The 23,607-nt window shown below is 38.7% G+C and overlaps 1 protein-coding gene across 1 annotated transcript in view; it reads left to right on the forward strand.

Moving 5' to 3' along the window:
* Positions 1–1,445: 1,445 nt before the first annotated feature.
* The window catches only part of GRPR (gastrin releasing peptide receptor), a 30,638-nt gene continuing 8,476 nt past the window's right edge, over positions 1,446–23,607 (forward strand). The window contains exon 1 of the mRNA XM_054472285.2: positions 1,446–2,248. Coding sequence (XP_054328260.1) covers positions 1,836–2,248 — 413 coding nt within the window. The 5' untranslated portion in view covers positions 1,446–1,835. The remainder of the gene's footprint in view (positions 2,249–23,607) is intronic.

The following is a 23,607-nucleotide window of genomic DNA, read 5'->3' on the forward strand; positions in this document are numbered from 1 at the left end:
ATTATAAATGAGGGAGCCACAATTGAAGCAGAGCCTGTGTACTGTATCATTAAGCGATATTGCTAGCAACTAATCAACACCACTGGGCTCATGGCTATTGGCTCATTACTGGTGATACTGATCTCTGCCGAGAAGCTCTTCCACCTCTAGCCATGCAGCGTCAGTCTCCCTCCTGCTGGCAGAGAGGGGCGCTGAGCCTTTCATATTTACATAGAAAGCATGGCAGCAGCCTCAGTGTTGGAACCTGCCACTGGAAATGTCCATAACAACACAGTTGGGGGGCTTTCTTTGTGGGCCCTGGCATGGTAAGTGCAAGTTTTGTTATTCCTTATGGGTTCTGAAAAATGAGACTTTACCTGTTAGTGACTGGCTTCACGTCATGTACCTGGAAGAGCTGGCTTCACATAAGTCATAAAGATGCACTCTAATAATGTATTTAGAAGTTGTTGGCTAAAGGTCTAAGCCTGATTCTAATAGCACTTCCTCAATTAAGCTTTTTCTAGCACTCCTTCAACGATAACTTACTTCTTTTACCACCCACTCAATTCCTCAGTATTGTATCTATCATGCTTTTATAGTTCTTTATTTTCCACACAGGGCTATAAAGAGGATATTTGCTATAAAACATGGCAAACGTTCAATTAATAAATGCAAATAGCTGCATCAACATGCCGATTCATAAAATTTTTAGATCAGATGAGAAAAGACCCATTTTTCTGGAAAAGATTATTGATCATTGAGAGTTAAGAATACAGCTGGTTCCCAATTTAATTTCTCCCTGGTAAACAGAATAGGAATGGCTTGGCAAATCTACAGCAAAGAGCATGTGTGCATTGTGCTTCTGGCTTTTCCAGATGTCAGTTGCTGAAGGTTTAAGGTGTGAGTCTGTGCATGTGTTTCTGAGGAGCATTCCCTGTTCAAAGAGGCAGTGGGAAGACTGAGTGGGATAACTCACACATGGACACCCTGTGCATCAGTGTGCATTTAATTCAAAGACAGACCTCATTTGATAGCAATATTGACATGTCATTCTAATGAATTAGAAAAAATGAGAAAATGGGATGTAAATCCCCATTTGGATTCATGGGGATAGTATCAGAAAGATTTCCAGTGCCTTTGCAGAATGCTAGCAACATTTATTAAATACCTACCCTAGGTGCTATGTGCTTACATGAGAAGCCAAAGGTATCTGTTAAGCTAGGTAGGAAGTGCAGTCGGCTGGTTGCTTCTCATCTGGAGAAAGCAGGCAACTGGGCAGTGATTGAAGTGTCCAGCAGGGGGCTGGCATTCTCTGTCTATAAGTAACACTGGTTCCTCTTCAGAGCCTCAGCTTAGCAGAGCTGCCGTTTGCTGGTGAAGCCCGTGACGTGCAAAGCATCCTGCCTATAGGATTTGAGGATTTCTCAGTGCAGTTTTTTTCTACCCACTTTAAACCTCCAGATTCTAAATATCAGGAAAGACGCTGTGGGAAAATAGCAGGCCAAAAGTTCTTAGTAAACTGCAGCCAGGGAGACTCAGACTAGAATGGAGGTAGAAAGAACTGATGCAGAGTGGGTTTAATTCTAAGCCTTTTTGTGGCTAAGTTTTTGTTGTTGTTAACTTATTGAATTTAGAGTTGTATTGCACTGGTCATGTGAAAGCCAGAGCAGCACCAGTGTCAAAATAGTGACAGAGAGTTTTGAATACCATAGTTAGTATATATGTACTCAGAGTATTTTTATTAAAGAAGACAAAGAGCCCGGCATAGATCTCATCTTCATCTTTACTCGGTTGCAAAATCAATAGTAAAGAAATAGCATCTAAGGGAACTTTTAGGTGGGAAAAAAAATCTAGAGATGGCTCTAAATGACTGTTTCCTTCTGAACTTGGAAGTGGACCATTTCATGCACTGCAACATCTCCAATCACAGTGCGGATCTGCCCGTGAACGACGACTGGTCCCACCCTGGGATCCTCTATGTCATCCCTGCAGTTTATGGGGTTATCATTCTGATAGGCCTCATTGGCAACATCACTTTGATCAAGATCTTCTGTACAGTCAAGTCCATGCGAAACGTTCCAAACCTGTTCATTTCCAGTCTGGCTTTGGGAGACCTGCTCCTCCTAATAACGTGTGCTCCAGTGGATGCCAGCAGGTACCTGGCTGACAGATGGCTATTTGGCAGGATTGGCTGCAAACTGATCCCCTTTATACAGCTTACCTCTGTTGGGGTGTCTGTCTTCACACTCACGGCGCTCTCGGCTGACAGGTAAGTACCGGCTGAAAGTTACATGCTCTCCAAGGGTGATAGACGCCTGGGTGAATGAACTACCATGTTGGGACAGGGAGCTGATTGCACAAGGGAAGTTTTACTCAAACACGGATTCTCTTCCAGGCAGGTTTTTATTCTGGGTATGACTTCTTGAGTGTAACATATTGGTTTAAGAAAGAAAAGTGAATGATGGGGACAGAAAGAGACAGATGAGAAAAAAAAAAAATCTCTAAGCAGAAAACTGAGGTGCCTTTTTCTGGAGACATATCTATTTAGCATTGCCTTTTCCTAACTTCTCCCTCCTTGCAAAATTAATTGACCAGTGAGAAAGACAATCACACCCAATAGAGTTTAAACCTCAGGCAAATGTTTTTTAGAAGCAATTCAAACCCCTCAGAGAACAGGAAAGTTCCACTGGATTTCTTCAAAACGTTCTTTCAGAAATAACCAAGAGGAGAAAATAAGCCTCATTTCTCTGAAATTCGTTTTCCTCAGACAGTTTAACTTTTCTCACAGCTGATTTTGTATTTGACTCTCTGTGATAGAACAATTGTATGCCGGTTTTCCTAAGTCTCTCTTAAATGAAATCAAGCATTATTTGAGTTTTTAAAATTTTCTGGAGAAAGCTCTATTCAAGGTTGATTTCTAATTTTAATATCTTTATTGACAATACTTCATATATCATGCTTTTGGGGCTTATTGTGGGGAGAAAGATGGAGTTCACTACAGTTTTTTATTCTGGGAAATATACATATTTGCAAACTGCATTTCTTGTGTGAGCGCATTGCATAAAAGTTTACGTTTATTCAGTCTTAAAACTTTATATTCATTCTTTGAACATTTATCAGGTGTCTAGCATATAAGAAACACTTACCTGAATTAACAAGTCAAGAAATAGCTGCAGGTTGTTCACATAAATTACTGAACATACTTTATGTACTTCTGTGTTCCGGAAATTGGACATAGTAATGAATAGACTTTCAGACACAGCATAGACCATATGGTCAAACCCAGAAAAACTACTGCAATGAACCTGAGACTATAAATTTTTCACTTATAATCAACTGTATGTTATGTGTAAAAGATACAGAAGGATTTGAGAGTGTTCTGGAAAAGACATAGACGCTGCTCTTGAAAGTTTATACTCCGAAGAAAATGTCCCACATTTTAATACATGTGGTGCTGGATTCTCATTTTGTAGAGGAACAAACAGTTCTCAGGTGATCTGGTTTTGTTGAGTAATGGACAAATAAAGATACTGTTATCAGTATTTATAGACACGTGTTTATGCTTAGCTACCTGAAGCACACTGCCCAGCACACGACATTTTCAAAGTCTGAAAAGTAATAGCACAGAAGTAAGGTTTGCACATTGTACCGACTGGACAGAGTTTCTCCATTCCCTCCATTCCCCTTCGGCATCCACATCTTACCCTGCACATCTGCCCACAGATACCAATGACCACAGACAGTTTCATGTATTGATTCAGGGCTGGCAAACTCTGGAACTGGCAGAAGGGCTGTGGCTTGTTACCAATGGCCGAGGGCTCTTCAGGATGAGGGTAATTTTCTTAATGGGAAGGAGAGATTTTGGTTTCCGGGTTGGGGAGTGCAGTGGTACAGATGGTGTTTACTCTCTTCTTGGGGAGAAAAACAGAAAGGAAAGTGAGGGCATGGACTGTAAAGATGCAGCTGCAGGGAACTCTTCTCTGGAGTTTCAAAGCAGACCAAGTTCGCCATCAACAGAAAGGGAAAGCTCTTTCAAAAGCCAGGTTGCACTCCTTCGCAGCTCCAGTGTGTTCCCAGTAAGTTTATAATTACTGTCTGTCCTTGCCAAGTTCAGAAATTACTAGAAGCTCCCATATAGCTAACTTTTTGTGTTTTGCTAAGTCTTTAAAAAGCTGATGGATCACCTGAATCACAGGTAGTGCATTTAACCAATTCCAATAGAAAGAATAGGTATTGAGCTAAATGATTAAGACTGTACTTTTTTCTATTCTTCTCATTTTTGAAAGCAATGGGATTCTTCTATCTTATATCTCATGAGGTTGGCAGGGTGAATATATATTCTATATTATTTTTTCTTCTCAACAAGGTGTAATCCATATACACAGTAAACTGAACAAGTAACAGCTCAATATATTTTTACATATGTCTATAGAACTGCATAACCAGATGGAGATATAGAACAGTTCCAGCATCCCCCAGAGTTTCTCTTATGCCCTTTCCTAGTTAATACCCCCATACAGAGGCAATCACTATTCTGATTCCAATCACCATAGGTTATTTTTGCCAGTTCTTTAATCTCATATCAATGGAATCATATAGCAAGTACTCCTTTGTATCTATCTTCTTATGCTTATCATTATCTCTGTGATATTCACCCGTATTAATACGTGTAACAGTGTGGTTTGTTCTTTTTAATTGTGTGTGGTGTTCCATTGTATGAATACACTTTGGTTTATTTATTCGTTCTAATACCGATGGACACTGGGTTGTTTTTAGTTTGGGGATGATGATAACCTACTCTGGACATTCTTATTCATGTCTTTGGGGGAACATAAGTGTTTATTTCTCTTGGATATATGTCTGCGAGTGAAATTGCTGGGTTATAGGGGCCTATATCTACTAAATATTGTCAGTTTTCAAGGTGGTAGTCTGTATTAGGTAGATTGGTGAAAAAGTGAATGAACCAGAAGACCCTCCAAACCAGATGATCACCAGAATCACAGGGGAGCTTTAAAAACATACAGATTCCTAGGCCCTGTCCTAAATCTACTGAATTCAAGGTTCTGAGGCATGAGTGGGGCACATAGTGATAACCATCCATCCCTGCCCCCTATACATTGCCTAGCATTGCCAGTCCTCATTCCAGCTTCCCTTCTGCAGTTCCCCCCCTCACCGGGTGAATTCGAGTCTTTGTCAATATGAAAAGAATATCAAGTTTCTAGAAAAGTTTACACTGGCATCACCAGGTAAAAGGGAGACTTCAACGCAGTCCCAGAAACCAGAATTCTGGGGATTTGCACAGCTGAGCAGTTGTAGGTTTGTATTCAAGCACCTTCAATATTGACCCCCATCCTCCCTCTCCTCCCATGCTTTCTGTCCTTACACACACACTGATATCCTCATACACAGTGGTTGCACTGATGTGTTCCTGGCTCTGTTTCCTGGCTTCTGCTCTGCCCCACCCACTCTCCAGAATGCTTTTCTCCTTTCCTAAATACAGACTGTATTCCTCATCCCATGTGGCATTTGGGCTTGGAATGGGTATCAACAAACCTGCATTTTAGACATTTTCCTGCCATTACTACCCATATGAGAAAGTGGGACTAAGTCACTTACCTCTCTGACCTTAGTTTAATCATCTATAAAATGATGGAGTTGAGCTAGGCAATTTCCACGGTCCCTTCATCTTGTGATTGTTTTTTCTATCTTTTTGTCTATCATTCAGAATCTGATTCAAATCTCCTCCTTAAAGCCCTAAGTTGAGCCATTCTAGCTCAAATTTCCTGACCCTCTTGAAATATCAGACTTATTATCTGAGACATGAATTATCTTGTGACACCTTTTATATTGCTGTTTGGAAGTGTTTTGTTTGTCTGTTTATTTTAGCCTCTCATATATTCATTGCTTTACATTTTTTAGGTAGATTATTAAGAATGTTGAAGGCAGAGATTTTTAATGTATTCTTAAATCTTCCATAGTGCCCCTCAAGTTTTCTTGTGCCAAATGAGTGATCAATAAATATTGACTAATTAAAATTATGTTTAGTTAATGCATACAATTTTCCTCATTTTTATTCTTCATTCTATTTTGAGGATTAATCTGAAAGCGTACTCTTAAAAATAATGTATTGGCCGGGCGCAGTGGCTCGCGCCTGTAATCCCAGCACTTTGGGTGGCCAAGATGGGTGGATCACTTGAGGTCAGGAGTTCGAGACCAGCCTGGACAACATGGTGAAACCCTGTCTCTACTAAAAATACAAAAATTAGCCGGGTGTGGTGGCAGGAGCCTGTAATCCCAGTTACTTGGGAGGCTGAGGCAGGAGAATCACTTGAACCCAGGAGGCAGAGGTTGCAGTGAGCCAACATCGTGCCACTGCACTCCAGCCTGAATGACAGAGCAAGACTCCATCTCAAAATAATAATAATAATAATAATAATAATAATAATAATGTATCACATAGTCACCTGCTCATCTGTTCTCTATTAAGCACTCATTATCTGGGTAGATGAAAGAAAAACTATTTTTTATGAGTCAGTAAATAGATTCAGGAGATAAATAGATGGGTGGATGGATGGATAGATGGCTGGCTGGCTGGCTGGTTGGGTGGGTTACATGTATGAGTGGACAGATGGGTGGATAGATGGATGAATGGTTGGATAGATGGAGATATTTTTTACATACTGGTCCTTCCTATTAGATGTCCACCTTTGTGCTAGGTGCCTCATTATTATGTAAATGAAATTTGAGACCTGAATTGGACCCTCAACAGAAAAAGGGTGAGAGTGGTTTGTGTTTTCTTTTCCAGTAAGTGTAAGGTTTAAAGCTGAATTTAATGTTGACAACATATATAATGCCCAAGTTATATTAAGCCTGCTTCAGTGCTATTATTCAGTGTTATTTTTAGTAGAATGGGGCTGGCAGAATGGATTCTAAGGACAGATGGATATGGCGGTTCCACTGTAACATGATTCTTCTTTGATTCTATGGAAAGACTGGTTATAAGTTTCTTTGTTATTTGGAATGTGGAAAGAAACAGGAAGGTGTTATATTTCTGCAAACTTCTTGAAGTACAGATTCTTTGAATTTTCTGCAAGGAATGTATGTGATAACATGGTTTGTAGCATTCCCAACATCTAGAGTTGTATGGTCTAACTTGGTAGCCACTAACCACATGTGGCTATTTAAATTTGCATTTAATTTAAATGAAATGGAAAATTTCATTTCCTTATCACACCAGCCACACATCAAGTGCTCAGTAGCCACATGTGGCTAGTGGCTACTCTATTGGGCAGTGGAGACACAGAACATTTCAGTCATTGCAGAGGGCTCCATTGGACAGTTTGGAAAAGAGTTTGCTATATGATTTGGGGTCCAAATTTCTTCCCCAGGATACACGTTTGCTCCTCTCTCTCACAGAGGGTATCAGGAATTCCTCAGATAGGCAAATATCAAATGCCTCCCAGCTGCACAGGCTCTTTCTGTCTGTGAAATATCTTCTGTTGGAAGACACACACAAGTGAAGAGGGAAGAAATGAAGCAGCCGCATATCATATGTAGTCACCGGCTTGGGGAATTTAGGCATCCCATTGATGAGGTTTTGAGGCTTTCCAAAGACATGAGGGGTCAGCTTTCCAGGTCTCCACTGTGAACTTGTGTCTGATCCTTCCATTCTTTCTTGTAGGTCCTCTTCCAGCTGCCAGTCTCTCTTTTATATCCTCCTGTCCCAAGACTTGCCAGAACAAACACTGCTCTAGCCAGACTTTTCTCACTGCCTCCCACATGTGCCACCAGACTTCTCCCCTCTCTAACTTCATTTCCCCTTCTCTGATGGCTGGGCCCTATTCTTTCTATCTACCCAAATCCTGTCAGTCCTTCAAGGGATAGTTCAAGTCCTTTCTCTTCTATGAAGCATTCCCTGATCTTTTGCTCTCATTGATTTTTTTCCCCTTCCTAAGTTGTTTCTGCCTGTATTGTTCATTAAATGCCAAATCTATCCTGTACTACTAGGTCTTTGTTAGATATATGTTTTATACTTCCTTAATCATATGGGGTGGTTCATAGGGATCTGTGTCTTCTACAGTAGCCAGGCCCACTCTGCATTCAGTAAGAGTACAGTAACTATACCTTGGTTGATGTTTGAGCAGTGACAAAAGGATAAAGTCCAGCAGCTAGAAGTAAAAGTCATCTTGAAGTTCACACCCTTGTTTGACACAGAGACCAAAAGAGGTAATGGGATTTAACTTTGTCACAACAAATTCAGAATGGACTCAGATTAGAAAGAACCCTTTCATCCTCATTCCAAGTCTTAATTCCTTCAGGGGAACTGGAAACTTTTCTTCAGAAACCATCAAACACAGAGTCTGATTCCATTTCCCTTTTCTGGACAGTGGGAACTACTGATGCCAAAACCTACCCTTCTGAAGGAAAATACCCTGAGTGACTCCAGGGTAATCCCCTTCTAATGGGGTCACCCCAGTAATTCCAAAGGCTCCTCTACCATTCTAGAGGCCCAGCTTCATTGATTGCAAGGAGATTGTCCCCTTTCTCACAAGAGAAGACTTACTTAATATCATTTCTTGTAAAGCATCCTTCTAGAAATGCTTTACAAGAAAGTCCCTCTGTTGGAACCAGTTTACATAAGCTGCCAGTTCATAACTTCTGTATAGTTTGATTTTTCTGAAACACATGCTGCCCCTCTCTGGAAGGAAACTCAACTCATGTCTCTCCACGGCAATGGAACTACCACAGCTGCCAGCAGCCTCTAGGAGTGATGAGAGGACAGGTGCTGTTGAAGTGAGGTTTCCCAGCAAGGCTCTTTCAAGTGGATTGGGAGAGGAGAAAGGCAGCAAAGAACTTTGACCTTGTCTCTCACGTGTTATCTTTTAAAGCGTTAGGCTTTTATGTGACTAATTAATTATCATTTCTGGCAACTTAATATGCATAGAGGCAAAAAAGAAAGCACAAGCTTGATCATGAAACATAGAGTATAGCCTGAAAGGGCTCCCTGCTGAGGTTTTTTGAACTGTGCCTATTAATAACATCCTTTGAAAATAGGCTAAATTTACATTTTTGAACTTGTAAGTCCTCTTATGTGTGGGATTTGCATAAATTCTCTCTTAATTAAAACACATGTTTTTCAGAATAAAAGAAAAAAAATTCTCCATTTCTTATTTCCTAGTAATAATAGAACAAGGGATTTTGAAGAAGTTCATTTCACATATTACACAACATTTCCTATAGGAGGTCTTCCTTGGCCACTCCATCTGAAGAAATAACCAATACTACCCCATAATCCAATTTCTTTTTTTCAGGTCTACTGAGGCGTAGTTTATATACAATAAATTTTTTACATTTGTATGAATTTTGACAAACATACAGTCACATCACTACCACCACCAGCACAGTCAAGATAGAGGACATTTTCGTCACCCCCCAATTCTCTCATGCCCCTTTGCAATCTATCTCCTTCCTCCACCTACAGATCCTGGCAACCACTGATCATTTCCAGAATGTCATGTGAATGATATCACATAGTATGTAGCTATTTTAGGTCTGGCTTCTTTTAACTCACTTTTTTGCACGTATCAGTAATCCATTCCTTTTTATTGCTGAGAAGGATTCCATTGTATGGATATTCCACATTTTGTTTATCCATTCTCCGGTTAATGGGCATTAGGGTTGTTTTTGGTTTGGGTGATTATGAATAAATCTGCCATGAACATTCTTGTACAGTTTTTGTATGGATATATGTCTTCATTTCTTTTGGGTAAATATCATCCAGTATTATTTTCTTGAGAATTATTTTGTTCATTTGTTTGTTTACTGTCTGCCACGACTAGAGTATAAGCTCCAAAAAAGTGGGAGGCCATCTCATTCTTTGGTGTATTCTCCGACACTAGAACAGTCCCTAACGTGTAGTAGGTGCTTGATAAACATTTGTTGAATTGATGAATGGATGGATGCATGAAGAGAGGAATAAAGGAATGAATGAATTCTAGTAGGTCCTACTGGGTAAACCCAGAATACTGGGTTATGGTCTGTGAATCATGTTGCTCATTACTTTTCATGATTAACAGAGTGATTGCAGGAGAACAATGGTTCCAACCCTAGATGACAAGAGTTTATCCAGATTTTATGGGGACTCTTGGGGTGGGGGCATTTTTAAAGAAAAACCAAATAAAATTATGACTACAAAATTAGGAAGAGAAGTGGATATTTTAAAACCTTTAGAAATCACACATTAGATTTAGAAATCATAATAAATCACACATTTAAATAGGCTGCTAAATTTCACCAACATCATAAAATCCAGAAAAAGAATATAATATCTATTAAATAACTGTCTGACACACCTCTGTCATACTTGTTTTCTTAAATATTTTGGCTTCATCCTCATTTGTCTGCCTTTAAAATGACATTATTTGGTAAAATCCATTTCTATAGAGAAAATAGGAGGAGGAGGTCAGTCTTCTAGCATGGTTGATTAAAATTGGCTTTTTATTAAAGAGAGATTAGAAAAACTTTCTTTCAGCTTCATATCTCATTATTGGTAGTGTCATATATATGTTTAGGATTAACATCAAACTTGGAAAAGCCATTATCAAGTTTCTTTCTTATCTGGACTGTAAAAACCCAAAGCATTTCAAGTTTTCTTCTGCGTTGTGTAATCTTAAATACTTATTCAATTGATGACTCCTTGTAACCTATTTATCATGGATATCTTCACATTATGAGTTTTGTGCTATCTCCATCAATGTCAGTATTTTGTGAGTTTGCACAACATCTGTGACTTTACACAAATATATTTGCTATTTGTAATTTGGCTACATGTTTCTGCCCTATAAACACAGACACTCATAAATTCAATTCTACTCATATATTTGAATTTAAATCTACCATCTTATTGTTTGATTTCCATTGGTCTCACATGTTTCATAATATTTTTTCCTTCCCTTCTTGCTTTCTTTTAAATTAGATATTTTAATTATTCTATTTCCCCTGTGTCTGAGTTTGTTAATTATACAAACTCTTCTTAATTTCTTTTAGGGGCTTCCCTAGAGTTTACAACAGCATGTATCCCTGACCTATTAGAATCTACTACAAATTGGAACTTTCCTACTTCCTGGACAACGCAAAAATAACAGGACACTTTTAACTTCATTTAAAATTCCCTCTTGCCTTTTTGTTGGTTATTGTGATTCTATAGTTTAATTCTCTCTAGATTTAAAAACCTACATTATTTTTATTGTTTGTACATACTTTACATATACTCACATATTTACCTTTAGATTTAGATTTAGATTCCGTTTATTTACTTTTCCTGTTGTTCTCCATTCTTTCCTGCATCTCTGTGGCTTCATCTGAGATCACTTTACTTCTCCCCAAAGATCTTCCTTCAGTATTTCATTTAGTGTACACATTTTCTCAGTCTTTGTTTGTCTGAAAGCGTCTTTGTTTCATGTACTTTTGGAGGATATTTTCAGTGGGCATAGAATTCTAGGTTGGCAGTTCTTATCTTTCAGCACATTGAAGTTGGCATTCATTGTCCTCTTACTGTATCTGACAGTCATATGTCAGTTTTATTGTTGCTCCTTTAACAGTATTGATTTTTTCTCTTGGACTGATTTTCAGATTTTTCTCTTTCTTTCTGATTTTCAGCAGTATTACTATGATGCACTTAGGCATGATTTCCTTTGTATTTTTGCTGCTTGGAGTTTATAGCATTTCTTAAATCTGTGGCCTGAAGATTTTAGTTAGTTTTGGAAAATTCTCAACCATTACAACTTCAAATATTGCTTCTACCTCATTATCTCTTTCCTCTCCTTCTTTGTCCTGGCTACACATAAATAGAATAACTACAGGTTAACTTTAAGCTTTTAAAGTGTTTTCCCCTTTGGTTATCTTTGCTTTTACTAAGGCAGGCAATTTCATACTAGAGTCAGACCTCTGTTACTGAGAAGTATTTTAAGCACAATTTCATTTCACCATTTTGCCATGTCCCATAAATTTCCTACTCTCTTTTCTGTATTTGCCATCTTTTTTTCTCACTGTACTTCAGTCTGGCCATTTTCAGTTCTCTAATCCTTTCTTCAGTTGTGTCTAGGCTGCTTCTGAAGCTTCCATTTAATTCTTCATTTCAGCTATTATATATTGCAATTCTAGAATTTTCATTTTATTCCATCTTGTAGTCTAATTTCTCAAATTAGTCCGAATATATTTTAAAATACCTTTCTGGTAAGTCTAATATGTAGAACCTCTATAAATCTGTTTCTATTTATGTATAAAGAATTATAGATAATTTGAGGCTCTAGATGGTATTATCTTCCAGAAGAGATTAGCTTTTGCTTCTTGAAGGTAATTAGGAAGTGGCATTATATCTGATGCAGTCAGGGATTGAACAGATTGGAGGGTGGGCTTTGGTTTTTGTGAGAGTTGGTCTATTTAATCTAGTTTTCCCCTGTCACTGAGGCTTACCCTTTCAGGCATCTCAACTAAAAGCCTGAGGTGTTGACCTGGGCTTCTCTCCTTCGTGGGCCCTGGACTCTACTTATTGTCCTCCTTCATCCTAAAACTCCTGGAAGCTCGGCTCAGCTCTCACTTTCTCTGCTGCTGCTTGACATTTGGTTAATGCCTTATGGGGGAAATGATGCTGAATAACAACTTCACGTTTTTGCACATCATTTCTCACCAGGACTTTGGACTCTCAAATCCCTATTACCTTGGTACTTCTCTGATGTTTTCAAATAGATTTTTAAAACTTTTCCTTCTCCCTTATTATCTTTTCTTCTCCCTTTACACTTTAAATGATTGGAAACATCTCCTTCCAGGAGAGTTGGTCAGCAACAAACCAGTTTGCCATTATCAAAAAGAGTACATCCTATACTACTACCTCCCTTAAAGACCTGATCTGCTGTCCTCAAAACTACACACATCCCAGTTTCTTTAAAGAGGCATTCAGAGCTACCTATTCAGGCCTATGGGATCAACATTCACAGCCTCAAATTATCTCAGCAATTTTGAGTGAGAGAAGTGAGTTCTGGCTAACCTCAAAGTGAGTAAGTCAGGAATCTCAACTGATGCCTGCCGCAGTGGACACTGCCAAGCACGTAGGTACATCAAAGCCTCTGGGATCTTTAAACTAAGCCAGGACTTTTAGCCCCAATAAGCAGGAGCTACAAATGACATTTCGCTATTCAGTGATTGATAACGGCTAAAATTTCATGGGAAGGAAAGAGCCAGAATGTTCCTAAGGTACATTTCTTTAAACTTCACATCTTTATTACTTTTTCTTTCTTTCTTTGTCTTCTTTCTCTTTTTTAATATTGTTTTTGTATTGTACTCAGGCCAGCTGGCCAGTGGCGATAGCTAAAGATTACATGGGAAAGAAGTAGGGGGAAAATGCAAAGTTTGTCACATAAAGAATTTATTTTCCAATGTGAGGAGAATTTACTGTGACAATAATGTGTGTATGTGACTCACTTCTTTCTTCATGCTGTCTACATATAAATAGAATAACTACAGATCAACTTTAAGCTTTTCAAGATTTCTTTTTTCCGTTTGGTGGTGGTGATTTTTTAATTGAGTCAGGCTGTTTCATACTAGCCGCAGGCCTCTGTTATGAGAAATACTTTAAATACAATCTTAAAACAATAGAAAATTATGTAAAAAACAAAATCACAGTAGTTACTCCATGAGTACATATGGGAAATGCTTATTTCCTTTTAAATAAATGGTGATCAGAACAGATTTCTAAGAATTTCATTATTATCTTTTCTTCTCCCTTTACACTTTAAATGATTGGAAACATCACAGAAAAACAGAAAAATCAGAATTTGGCATCGTTTCTTTCCTAGATTGTGAACAGAAGTGAAATTGAAGGTTAAAATGATGATTGAAGGAATACATGTACTGCGGGATGAAAACAAGTACAGTCAATATTTAGTTTTAAGTATTCTTTACTTGTGCTTTGAAAAGACCCGAGCATCTAAAGTGCTATAGGTAAACATAAAAGTCTCTGCTGACTTGAGGATCAAGAGACCCAGGTCTAGTCTTGGTTCTCAGTTAACTGGCTGTGGGGACCTCTCTGGGCCTCAGTCTCTGGTCTCAGTCTCCTCTTCTATGACCTCTAAGTTTTGTATTCCATAGTTACATATGAAACAGATTTGTGATTAGACATTCACTCATTTGTCTGTACCAGGGTAGCAGCACTTTATATGCTGACCTAGCAGCATCTATTCTAAGAGCTCTTCATAAAGGCATATGTCAGTATTCTTATACGGCTCATTAAGGGCTTTTCCTAGATGTATCTTGCTTCCCCAATTAGATTTTAAACCCTCAATGGCCGGGAACTATTATATCCATGGTACCAAGCAGAGCCTGAGATGCCAAATTAGCACTTAAATATGCTGTTAGACTAAGCATCCTGAGCGATGAGTGCTTAGTACTGGAAGACCAACGACAGGGGTCAGTGGCCTATTGTCTTCATTATCACAAATTAATAAGTCTAACGGACAGTGCTGTGTGAGATGGAAAATGAGCTTACCTCTGTTTAAAGAAGGAACCAACAGCTTTGGTGTGGACAGGCGAGAACAACAGAAACGGTAAAACTTTTGGCAAACATTTTCTGCAGCATATTAGGCTTTGTGGACCATACAGTCTCTGCTGCAACTGCTCAAGTCTACCCTTGTAGGGTGGAATCTGCCACAGTGTGTAAACAAATATACATGGTGATGATACAATAAAGCATTATTTATGTACCTTGAAATTGGAATTTTATGAAAGTTTTACATCTCAAAATGTTCTTTTGATTTTTTTCTCAACCATTTAAAATGTAAAAACCATTCTTAGCTCACGGGCCATATAAAAACAGGCAGTGGACCAGACTTGGTCAGTGGGTCTTAGTTTACTGTCCCTGATATAGAGGGTGCATGCTTCCTGGGGTGGTTATTTAGCGGTGAGAATTTCCTATTTGAATGGAGTGGGACCTAGGGGAATCCACGACCCCTTTCCAGTTAGCCAGGACAGACTTCCTAAGGAATATTATAAAGAAAAGGCATACATCTGTGTGATGCTTCAGGGTTTTGAGGCACTGTCATATCATGAACATTAACTTTTTAGATCATTTGGAATCCTTATCATTATCCCTGTTTTTAGATGGTGAAATGAGGGTTCTACATCACACGATTAGCAAACAGTGAAATTGAGAATCAAGCTGAAGTCTTTAAGCCAAGTGTCTTTTCCAGCATGACCTGGGTCCTGTGTGATGCTAACTGTTGTTTAAATGAAACAAGTAAGTGGGTTTTAAATGGAGGTTTAGGTGGATTCCAATTTCCATGGGTGGCGGACATGAGGGCAGGGCCTGGTAAATTGTTTACTAGGGAAGTAAAGGTGTAAACAGATGCTTCTCACCACCTCCTTTTAATGTTTCTCCATCATGCAAAGTGCTGCTTTCTCTAAGATCTTTTCATTATAGGCTCATGTGAGCAAGTTGCCTTACAATTGTCAAAAAGAGGAACTGAGTTTGGGAGAATCACTTCTTTGGTTGCCCCCAGTGATTTTTCTAGTCTTGAAATGATTAGAGAAATAGGAAGTGTTTTGGCTCTAGGAGATCTCTTGGGAAAAGGCTAATAAGCTGGTATCCAGAGTGATTTTGGGTAAAAGGGCTTGAGAGTAGCGTGTGTGACTAGGAGCATGGCAGGTGAGGAATGGGTTGTCTTGAGCATCTTCAACCCATTTCTTATCTGAAAGGAAGACATTACAGGCCAGACAAATTGGATGAATAGTTCTAGATTTTTAGTTTCAGTCATTTATTTATTTCATAAATAAAGTAGGCAGAAAATGAACAAGACCTAGACCCTACTCTTAAGAAACTGATACTCCTGTTACTCAGGGTACATCAACCTTCTTAATTTCCAAAATGGAATGAGCATAAATGTCACTGAGTGTCCAGGGCTTATGCTTTGTTTAAACTCTTGTGTACCTAGTACAGGACCATGCAAAAGTAGCTGCTTAAGGTATGCTTTGGATTTGGATTTGTATATGCTAGAGGTATTACTTTTTGGGAAGTAGGGGGTGCTTTGTGTCATTTTAGCATGTTGTGTTGCACTGAAGCTAATTGTAAGAAGAACCTGTGAAAGCAGGGACGTTGCCCTCTAGCAAGCACCAAGGTTCTTTGAAAAGTCATGGTGCCCAGAAGCATGGGCAGAGCACTGCCTGTTTCCTAGAAGGGTCTTGGGCATCTGTGTGAAACTAGGAGATGTTTATGCTATAGATCACTAAGAAAAGATACAGAATTGTATGCTCTCAATTCTGTACAAAAGACAAAAGGAAAAATTGGAAGGAAATATATCAAAACATGACATGCAAAACTTACAGATGATTTTTGTTTGTTTTTAGAATTCTCTACTAAGTTTTTACAATAAGCTCTTTGTAGTTTGATAATAACTTTTTTGAATGAAAAACGTCCTTCAAAATAGCTAAATGCCTCCTAACCACCTTCCTTGTTGATACTTTTGCTGACTCAAAGCGACTATTTCAGTTAGTTCTTACGATACCCCTGAAGTTGCATGATAACAAGCTTAAAAACTATTTCATCTTTCTTCCCTTTCTTCTTTTCTTGCTGTTTTGTTTTTTTCTTTTTAAAATTGTATTGGGGTAAAATATACATAACAAAATTTGCCCTTTTAACCATTTTTAAGTGTATAGTTCAGTGGCAGTAAGGACATTCACAGTGCTGTGCAACTATCACTGTCATTCATCTCCAGAACTTTCTTCATCTTCCCAAACTGAAGCTCTATGCCCATTAAGCAATAAGTCCCCTTATTTTTGTCATTTTCTTTTGTTTTCTTTCTTTTGTTTTATTAATTTTGGGGGATCACATTTAGTACATCACTATTATTCATAGTGGGGATAAATTCAAAAGCATTGAATTTGAAGAAATGTCTGAGATTGAGCCCTGGTTCTTCCAGTTGTCAGCTATGTGACTTTGGGCAAATCACTTTGTAAGCTTCAGTTTCCTGATCTTTAAAATGGGGAGAGGATCATCTACTTTTAGTATATCATAGGACTGTTGTAATTTTTGTAATGATGTAATTAAATAATATATGTTGACTTCTTTATGACATGTTACAATTCCTAGTCAAAAGAGTGAGTGCATCATTAGCATGACTGCTATTTAGGTTCATAAGGGAGCCAAGAGGTTGTTGTAGAAGTCTTGACCAGTTGACATTCTAGTGGACTTGCTTTCCTTTTCAGGAAATACAATAATAACCTTTTATTTAAATCAAACTTTTCCAACCCACAGCCTGCAGACCACCTGCGGCCTGGGACGGCTTTGAATACAGCCCAACACAAATCCGTAAACTTTCTTAAAACATGAGATTTTTTTGAGATTTTTTTTTTTTTAACTTATCAGCTATCATTAGTGTATTTTACATGTAGCCCAAGACAATTCTTCTTCTTCCAGTGCGGCCCAGGGAAGCTAAAAGATTGGGCACCCCGGATTTAAATAATGCTGTTTTTCAAAGTGCGTTTGAAAAATTTAGCTCATTTAAATCCTCATCATACTAAGTAAGGTTGGTATCTTTAGTTCTGTTTCACAGATGAAGAAAATGGAGACATCAAAATCTTGCAGTTTAAAGTATGGACTCAGATGCTGGATGGTATCTGTTTAAACCCAAGCTCTTCTACTTGCTAGCTGTATGACCGTGGACAAGTTACCTAACCTCTCAGTGCCTTCGTTTCCTCATGTGTTAAAAAAAAAGATGACAATAGTAATACCTGTCTTCTAGTATTGTTATGTAGGGGCAGAGGGAAAGCTTCCTCTAATTCTTGAAAAGTGTTGAGAACTTTGTGCTAGGCCCACAGTGAGTACTATATAAGTTTTTGTTAAATAACAAAAAATAAAAAGAAACGGAGACAACATGCTTCCACAAAAATAGTTAATCATAGAAGTGGGACTAGAGTGCAGGGTTCCCAGTCTTCATCCAGTCCCTCTCTCCCCGTCTTGGACCTCTGCACCATACGGTGATGCCTCACCAGCACTGCCAGGATCAACCTCCTGGGCCAGTGGTCCCAGTAAGCTACAAAGTTGGGTCACCATTTCACCATTTATAAAACCTTTCCCAAACATTTATTTAAATCTAGTGCTGTTAAATGTTTATAATTAGACACAGTGACTCATATGTCATGATGGTATTTTTGAGCTGTAATGATTCTTATTTTGGAAAAAAATGATAATGCATTTTATTATGATAATTTAGAAATTCCATTTTTATCCTTAATGATTTGAAATATATTTAAAAACTGAAAATTATCTGTGATATTTCATTTTCTATATATGTGTTTGATAAACTGACCAGATCAGGAGAAAAAATGTACATGGTGGTGGTGTCCATATCCCCTGGCACAACTCAGAGGTCACTTAGAGGGCTGGGCTTCCTGTGTTTCTCTAACCAAGGGTGATCTCTGGCCAAGGAAAGGTTTTGGGGTAGGCTGAAGTGCCCCAGAATTACCACCAACAGACAATTCTCAACCAGAGATGAGAGTTGGTGGGTAAATACCCCACCCACCTCATCCTTTGGTGGCACAGTTCTAGAACATGTTAACTGTGGTTTCTCAGGGGATTCCCAGCAAGAATGTACCCCAGTTGCCCACCATGGTGCCCTTTACTGGCTTTTTCTACCTCCCTGTGCTTCCTGGCATCTTCTTCCGAATAAATTACTTGCACCTAAATCCTTGCCTCGGGGTCTGTTTGGAGGTGAATGACAATTTACAAAGGCAATTTATGACCCTGAATCTATTATCCTTTCCACCTAGAGCACGGTTGATTTTTCTTTGTCTTTGTGATTTTTTTTTTTCCTGTTCTCTGTGTATCTTCTTTGCTATGCAGTAAAGTAATTGCAGGCTGTGTCTAACTACAATTTGCAAATGGGATTTCGAAATGTTTTTCAAACATTTTGGCTCATAAAATTTTAACAAGTTATAAATACATGTTCTTCCTCCATAACATTTTTGAGGAATGAACAATGTGTGCCAGGATGTTTGAACACCTACTGAAATTAAATGGATTACTACTTTCCTTTGTCATTTTAAACATATCCACTGGCAACTGTAATATTTCATCCTGCATATACCTTTCTGATGGGCTCCCTTACAGGATTAGCATTGAGCTTTGAAATTGGATCACTCTGCTGAAACTCATTTTTGGCCCAAGGGTCAATAGCTGCCCAACTCCTTATGAGAAAGTGCCATAAGATGTCCAACAACTAATTGCATCTCTCTTTCCATTTTATCCCTAAGCTTCTACATCCCTCATATCCCAGGATCAGTACCTTCTCAATGTCAGTAGCTCTTTCTCTAGCCTTGTTCCAGCCTCTGGTTTCTAGTCCTTCACTGGTGCCATTTTTCACCTCGGCTCTAAGGTCGAGGTCTCACTCAGATGACCACTGCTGGCCCTGAGGCCTCTGGATATTTTAAAGAGCCCAGACACTGCTCTAGGCCTCAGGCCATAGGGAACTGCAAGGCGTGTATATGGGGGTGAAGAGAACCTTTGAAACCTTAGCCAAATTTTCTGGAAAGTGTCTTCTGGGACAATGAACCCCAAAGTGAACTTCACATGCTCCCGGAGCGGTGTGGCCTGATCTGAGAGGTAAGGGAGGGAAGTACCAAAGCCTCTATTTATATTGATTTTTATTTTAATACAAGGATGAATTAAACATGAGTAATATGTAGTATCCAAATTGAGGCTCACCCACATCAGAGGATTCCTTATCACATGTGGCTCAGGCGGCAGGAGTGAGTGACCCACTATCTAGAAAGCTCAAATAGGACACCCTTACTCTTCTTTGCACTTTTAGCTTAAGGGAAGGCATTGCCAAGTGATGTGTGTTGTGCATAATCTAGTTTTAATTAAACTAACCTCCTCAAATGGGCAAGTGGCTTAAAAATATTCCTGCTGAAACAAAATAGAACAAAACCAAACCCCACAGATTGTAGATGATATTAAAATTGCAAGCCCAAGAGAGTAATATGAATATAACAGAGAAGACACTTCTCTCATTCCTGGTATAGGCTCTAATCAGATATGACACATTCAATCACATCATAGTTATAATAAGCTTTTCTGATGGCAAAAGGTTCACTGTCAATAAACTGGGAAAAAATATTTAACAAAAAATATTTAAAGTAGTCTTTAAAATTTTATTTTACTGTTAGCTCATCTTTTAAAAATTCGACATTTTAGCATATGTTTTCTCCCTGACTTGTTTATGAACTCTTGTATAATACCCACCCACATTCAGCAATTACCATTTCCTAGATTTTTTTTTCTCTCTTTCTTTCTGTGTGTATGTTGTTGTGTTTTGTTTTGCTGAGCTTTGGAAAGTAAGGTGCAAACATCCTCACCTTTCACCCCTAAGTATATCAGTGTATATTTCCTGAGAACAAAGGTAGTCTTCTACACAACCCAATGCCACCATCACATTGAATGAAATTAACAATAATTCCTGGTAACATAGAATGAAATTGTACCTAATATATTAGTACAGTAGTACATATATATAATTTATACATTAACATACATACAATGTAGGAGTATGTTCAATTTGTTATTACTTTCTTAAAGCTCTGTTCTTAAAGGATTTTTAAAGAATGGGGGTTGGTATACTTCCCTAAGTGCCCCCACTCCCCCTCCAACCTCCCACCACCCTTATTCCAGCTTCTTCTTGGGCATCAGAGTAGATTGACAAGGTCCAGATGAATGTGTCTGCAGGGAGCTGGCCCAACTTGTGTTGCTAGATGGAATATAACTTTTGTTCCTTTCTTCTCTTCTCCATCTCTTCTGTCTTCTCCCCTTTCGTCTCCTCTCCTCCTCTCCCTTGCCTCCTTCTCTCCTATCCTCAAATTTCCTTTCTTTTTCTCTTCTTCCTTTTTTTTCTCTTCCCCTCCTTCCATCCCCTTATTTCCCCAGTGATTCTGCTCTTTTCCTTTTAGTCCCTCAGGCATTCCTGCCCATGTCTGACAGCAGAAAAGTTGGGGAATTATTTATTTAATTGCCCTTTTGCTGGAGCTCTTCACCCCTCCATGCCCTGTTGATCACACACTCAGACCTGTGAGCTATAAAGCTGAAAGCTTGTTCCCTCCATGCAGGGACAGAAATTCTCTCCTGCCCCATATTACTGCTCTTTTTTACCCATCCTGGTGGGAAAACTAAAGTTTCACCCCTCTCCAACACTTTACCTCTCCCTGTTGAGCCAAAAGCAAATCCCAAGACATTTCTTTTCCCCAGCTTAGCTTCTGCAGTCTCTTTGAATCATAGAGGTTTTCCAAGAAGTTGGTGCTCACGCACAAATTAAAGCAATGAAGAAAAGGAGCCAAAAGATGGAGGACTGCCGGAGTAAACAACCTGAAGATTCCCAAACATTAATATTCCCCAAATGCAACAAGCCACCCAAAGTTCTAGAACCTCCCTGCTCTCCTTCCTTTGTTCGTTCCTATTGGAGGAACACCTTTTGACTCTTCCTTAGCTTCTCTAACAGGATGTGGCTTTATTCCACTTCTCCCCAGTCTTCCCTCATCGATGTTGTCAATATTACTTGAAATTACCACAAAGACTCCTACTCCTTTCTTTGGAGGTTCCTCAAAAGCTTGAGGCTAAGAATTGCAAGTCCCTTTTGGAGGGTAGAATAGCGAAGTGGGATGTGAGTTCTGTTTGTTCATTCAGTGTAGCACCTCAGTTCTTAAAGTAATGGGGAGTGTAATACCTAATATCTAGAGGGTTATTTCTAGCTATTTTGTTAACATATCCCCACAAGCTCCTTGTCAGTAAAGAATTATCTCCTGTTCAAGGATGAGAATATTGAAGTGCAGAGTCCACGATTCATCCAAGACCATACAACTAGTTGGTAGAATCACCATTAGGAACTACATCTCTTGATCCTAGGTCTGCATTGGAGCCCAGAGGAAACTAGAGTATATTAAGAAGAGGTGAAAAGGAGCATTGGAGATATTTATCCTGGAGAAAACAGAAAAGCATAACTGCAATCTGTTACATACTTAAAGATAACAGTTGGATTGGCACCAAAGACCAGTAAGTTCTCCATTTGTGGAGTAATAGCTCAGAGAGATAAGATCCCATTGCTCTGGGTTATAATCATCATACAAGCCAGCTAATAATTGCCTTACTTGTTCAGAAAAATTCTTGGTGCTTTTCTCAGGAGAAAATAAAGCTGATGTTTAGTAGTTTTGTCAAATCTCATCAGGTAGAATTCTAATTTTAAGGCAGGCAATGTGTCAGTTACCCTAGAGACCATTTAGTTCATTTAATTATCGTCTTCACCTCAGTATTCTCCACATAGTATACGTTAGGATTGCAGTGGAGTTTTAAAAATATTGTAGTGCAACAATTCCTACAGACTTCTGTAGGTAATTATGGACAAATAAGGGCTGAAATGCTGGATCCTTAAAAATAAACAAACTGCCCATATTTGAATAAAAGACATACCTTTCTGTGGGCAAAGGTTTCCAACCCAGAGTGTGGCAGCCAGCTACTTCTACTTGCCAAGAATCTCTTTGACAAATTAATCTTGCCACAGAGAATGTTTTGTGACCTTTCCAATGTTTGCATAAGAAAAATGAAGCACAGATGTTTTCAGAAGTGGGAAACAATTGTTTGAGCCCCATATTGTCAGAGGAGCAAATTTGTCAGTCTATTGAAGAATGATTTTTACTGACTTAATGTGTAAAAGGGAAACTTCTCTCTCTCATTTGTGAGAAGTTGGAAATAAGAGACACATCAGCAAGTCACATACTAATCATCAATTAATTAGCAAGTATTTGCCAAGTCCCTACTTTGAAATAAGTGATTTTCAGAGCAAGGAACCTGGAACATTTTTAGTGAGACGGGAAAAAGAGAAGAGGAAAGGATGTAAGCTTCTGACCTCAGGAAACTTAAGAAAAAGTCAGGTAGAAAAGACATACCCGTAGAAGGTAAATTAGTATGACCACCATGAAGAACAGTTTGGAGGTTCCTCAAAAAGCTAAAAATAGAGCTAACATATGATCCAGCAATCCTGCTGGGTATATACCCAAAAGAAAGGAAATCATTATATCTAAGAGATATCTGCACTCCTGTGTTTGTTGCAGCACTGTTCACAATAGCCAAGATTAGGAAGCACACTAAACGTCCATCAACAGATGATTGGATAAAGAAAATGTGGTACATATACACAGTGGAGTACTATTCGGCCCTAAAAAAGAATGAGATCCTGTCATTTGCAACAACATGGATGGAAGTGAAGATCATTTTGTTAAGTGAAATAAGTCAGACACAGAAAGACAAACATTGCATGCTCTCACTTATTTGGGAGATTTAAAAATCAAAACAATTGAATTCATGGACATGGAGAGTAGAAGGATGGTTACCAGAGGCTGAGAAGGGTAGTGGGATAGGTGGGAGGCAGTGGTGGTTAATGGGTACAAAAACTAATTAGAAAGAATGAATAAAACCTACTATTTGTCAGGACAACAGGGTGACTATAGTCAATAATAACTTAATTGTACATTTTAAAATAACTAAGAGTATAATTGGATTGCTTTTAACACTAAGGATAAATGCTTGAGGGGATGGAT

The sequence above is a fragment of the Pongo pygmaeus genome, chromosome X (assembly GCF_028885625.2).
Source record: "Pongo pygmaeus isolate AG05252 chromosome X, NHGRI_mPonPyg2-v2.0_pri, whole genome shotgun sequence".
NCBI classification, from domain to species: Eukaryota; Metazoa; Chordata; class Mammalia; order Primates; family Hominidae; genus Pongo; species Pongo pygmaeus.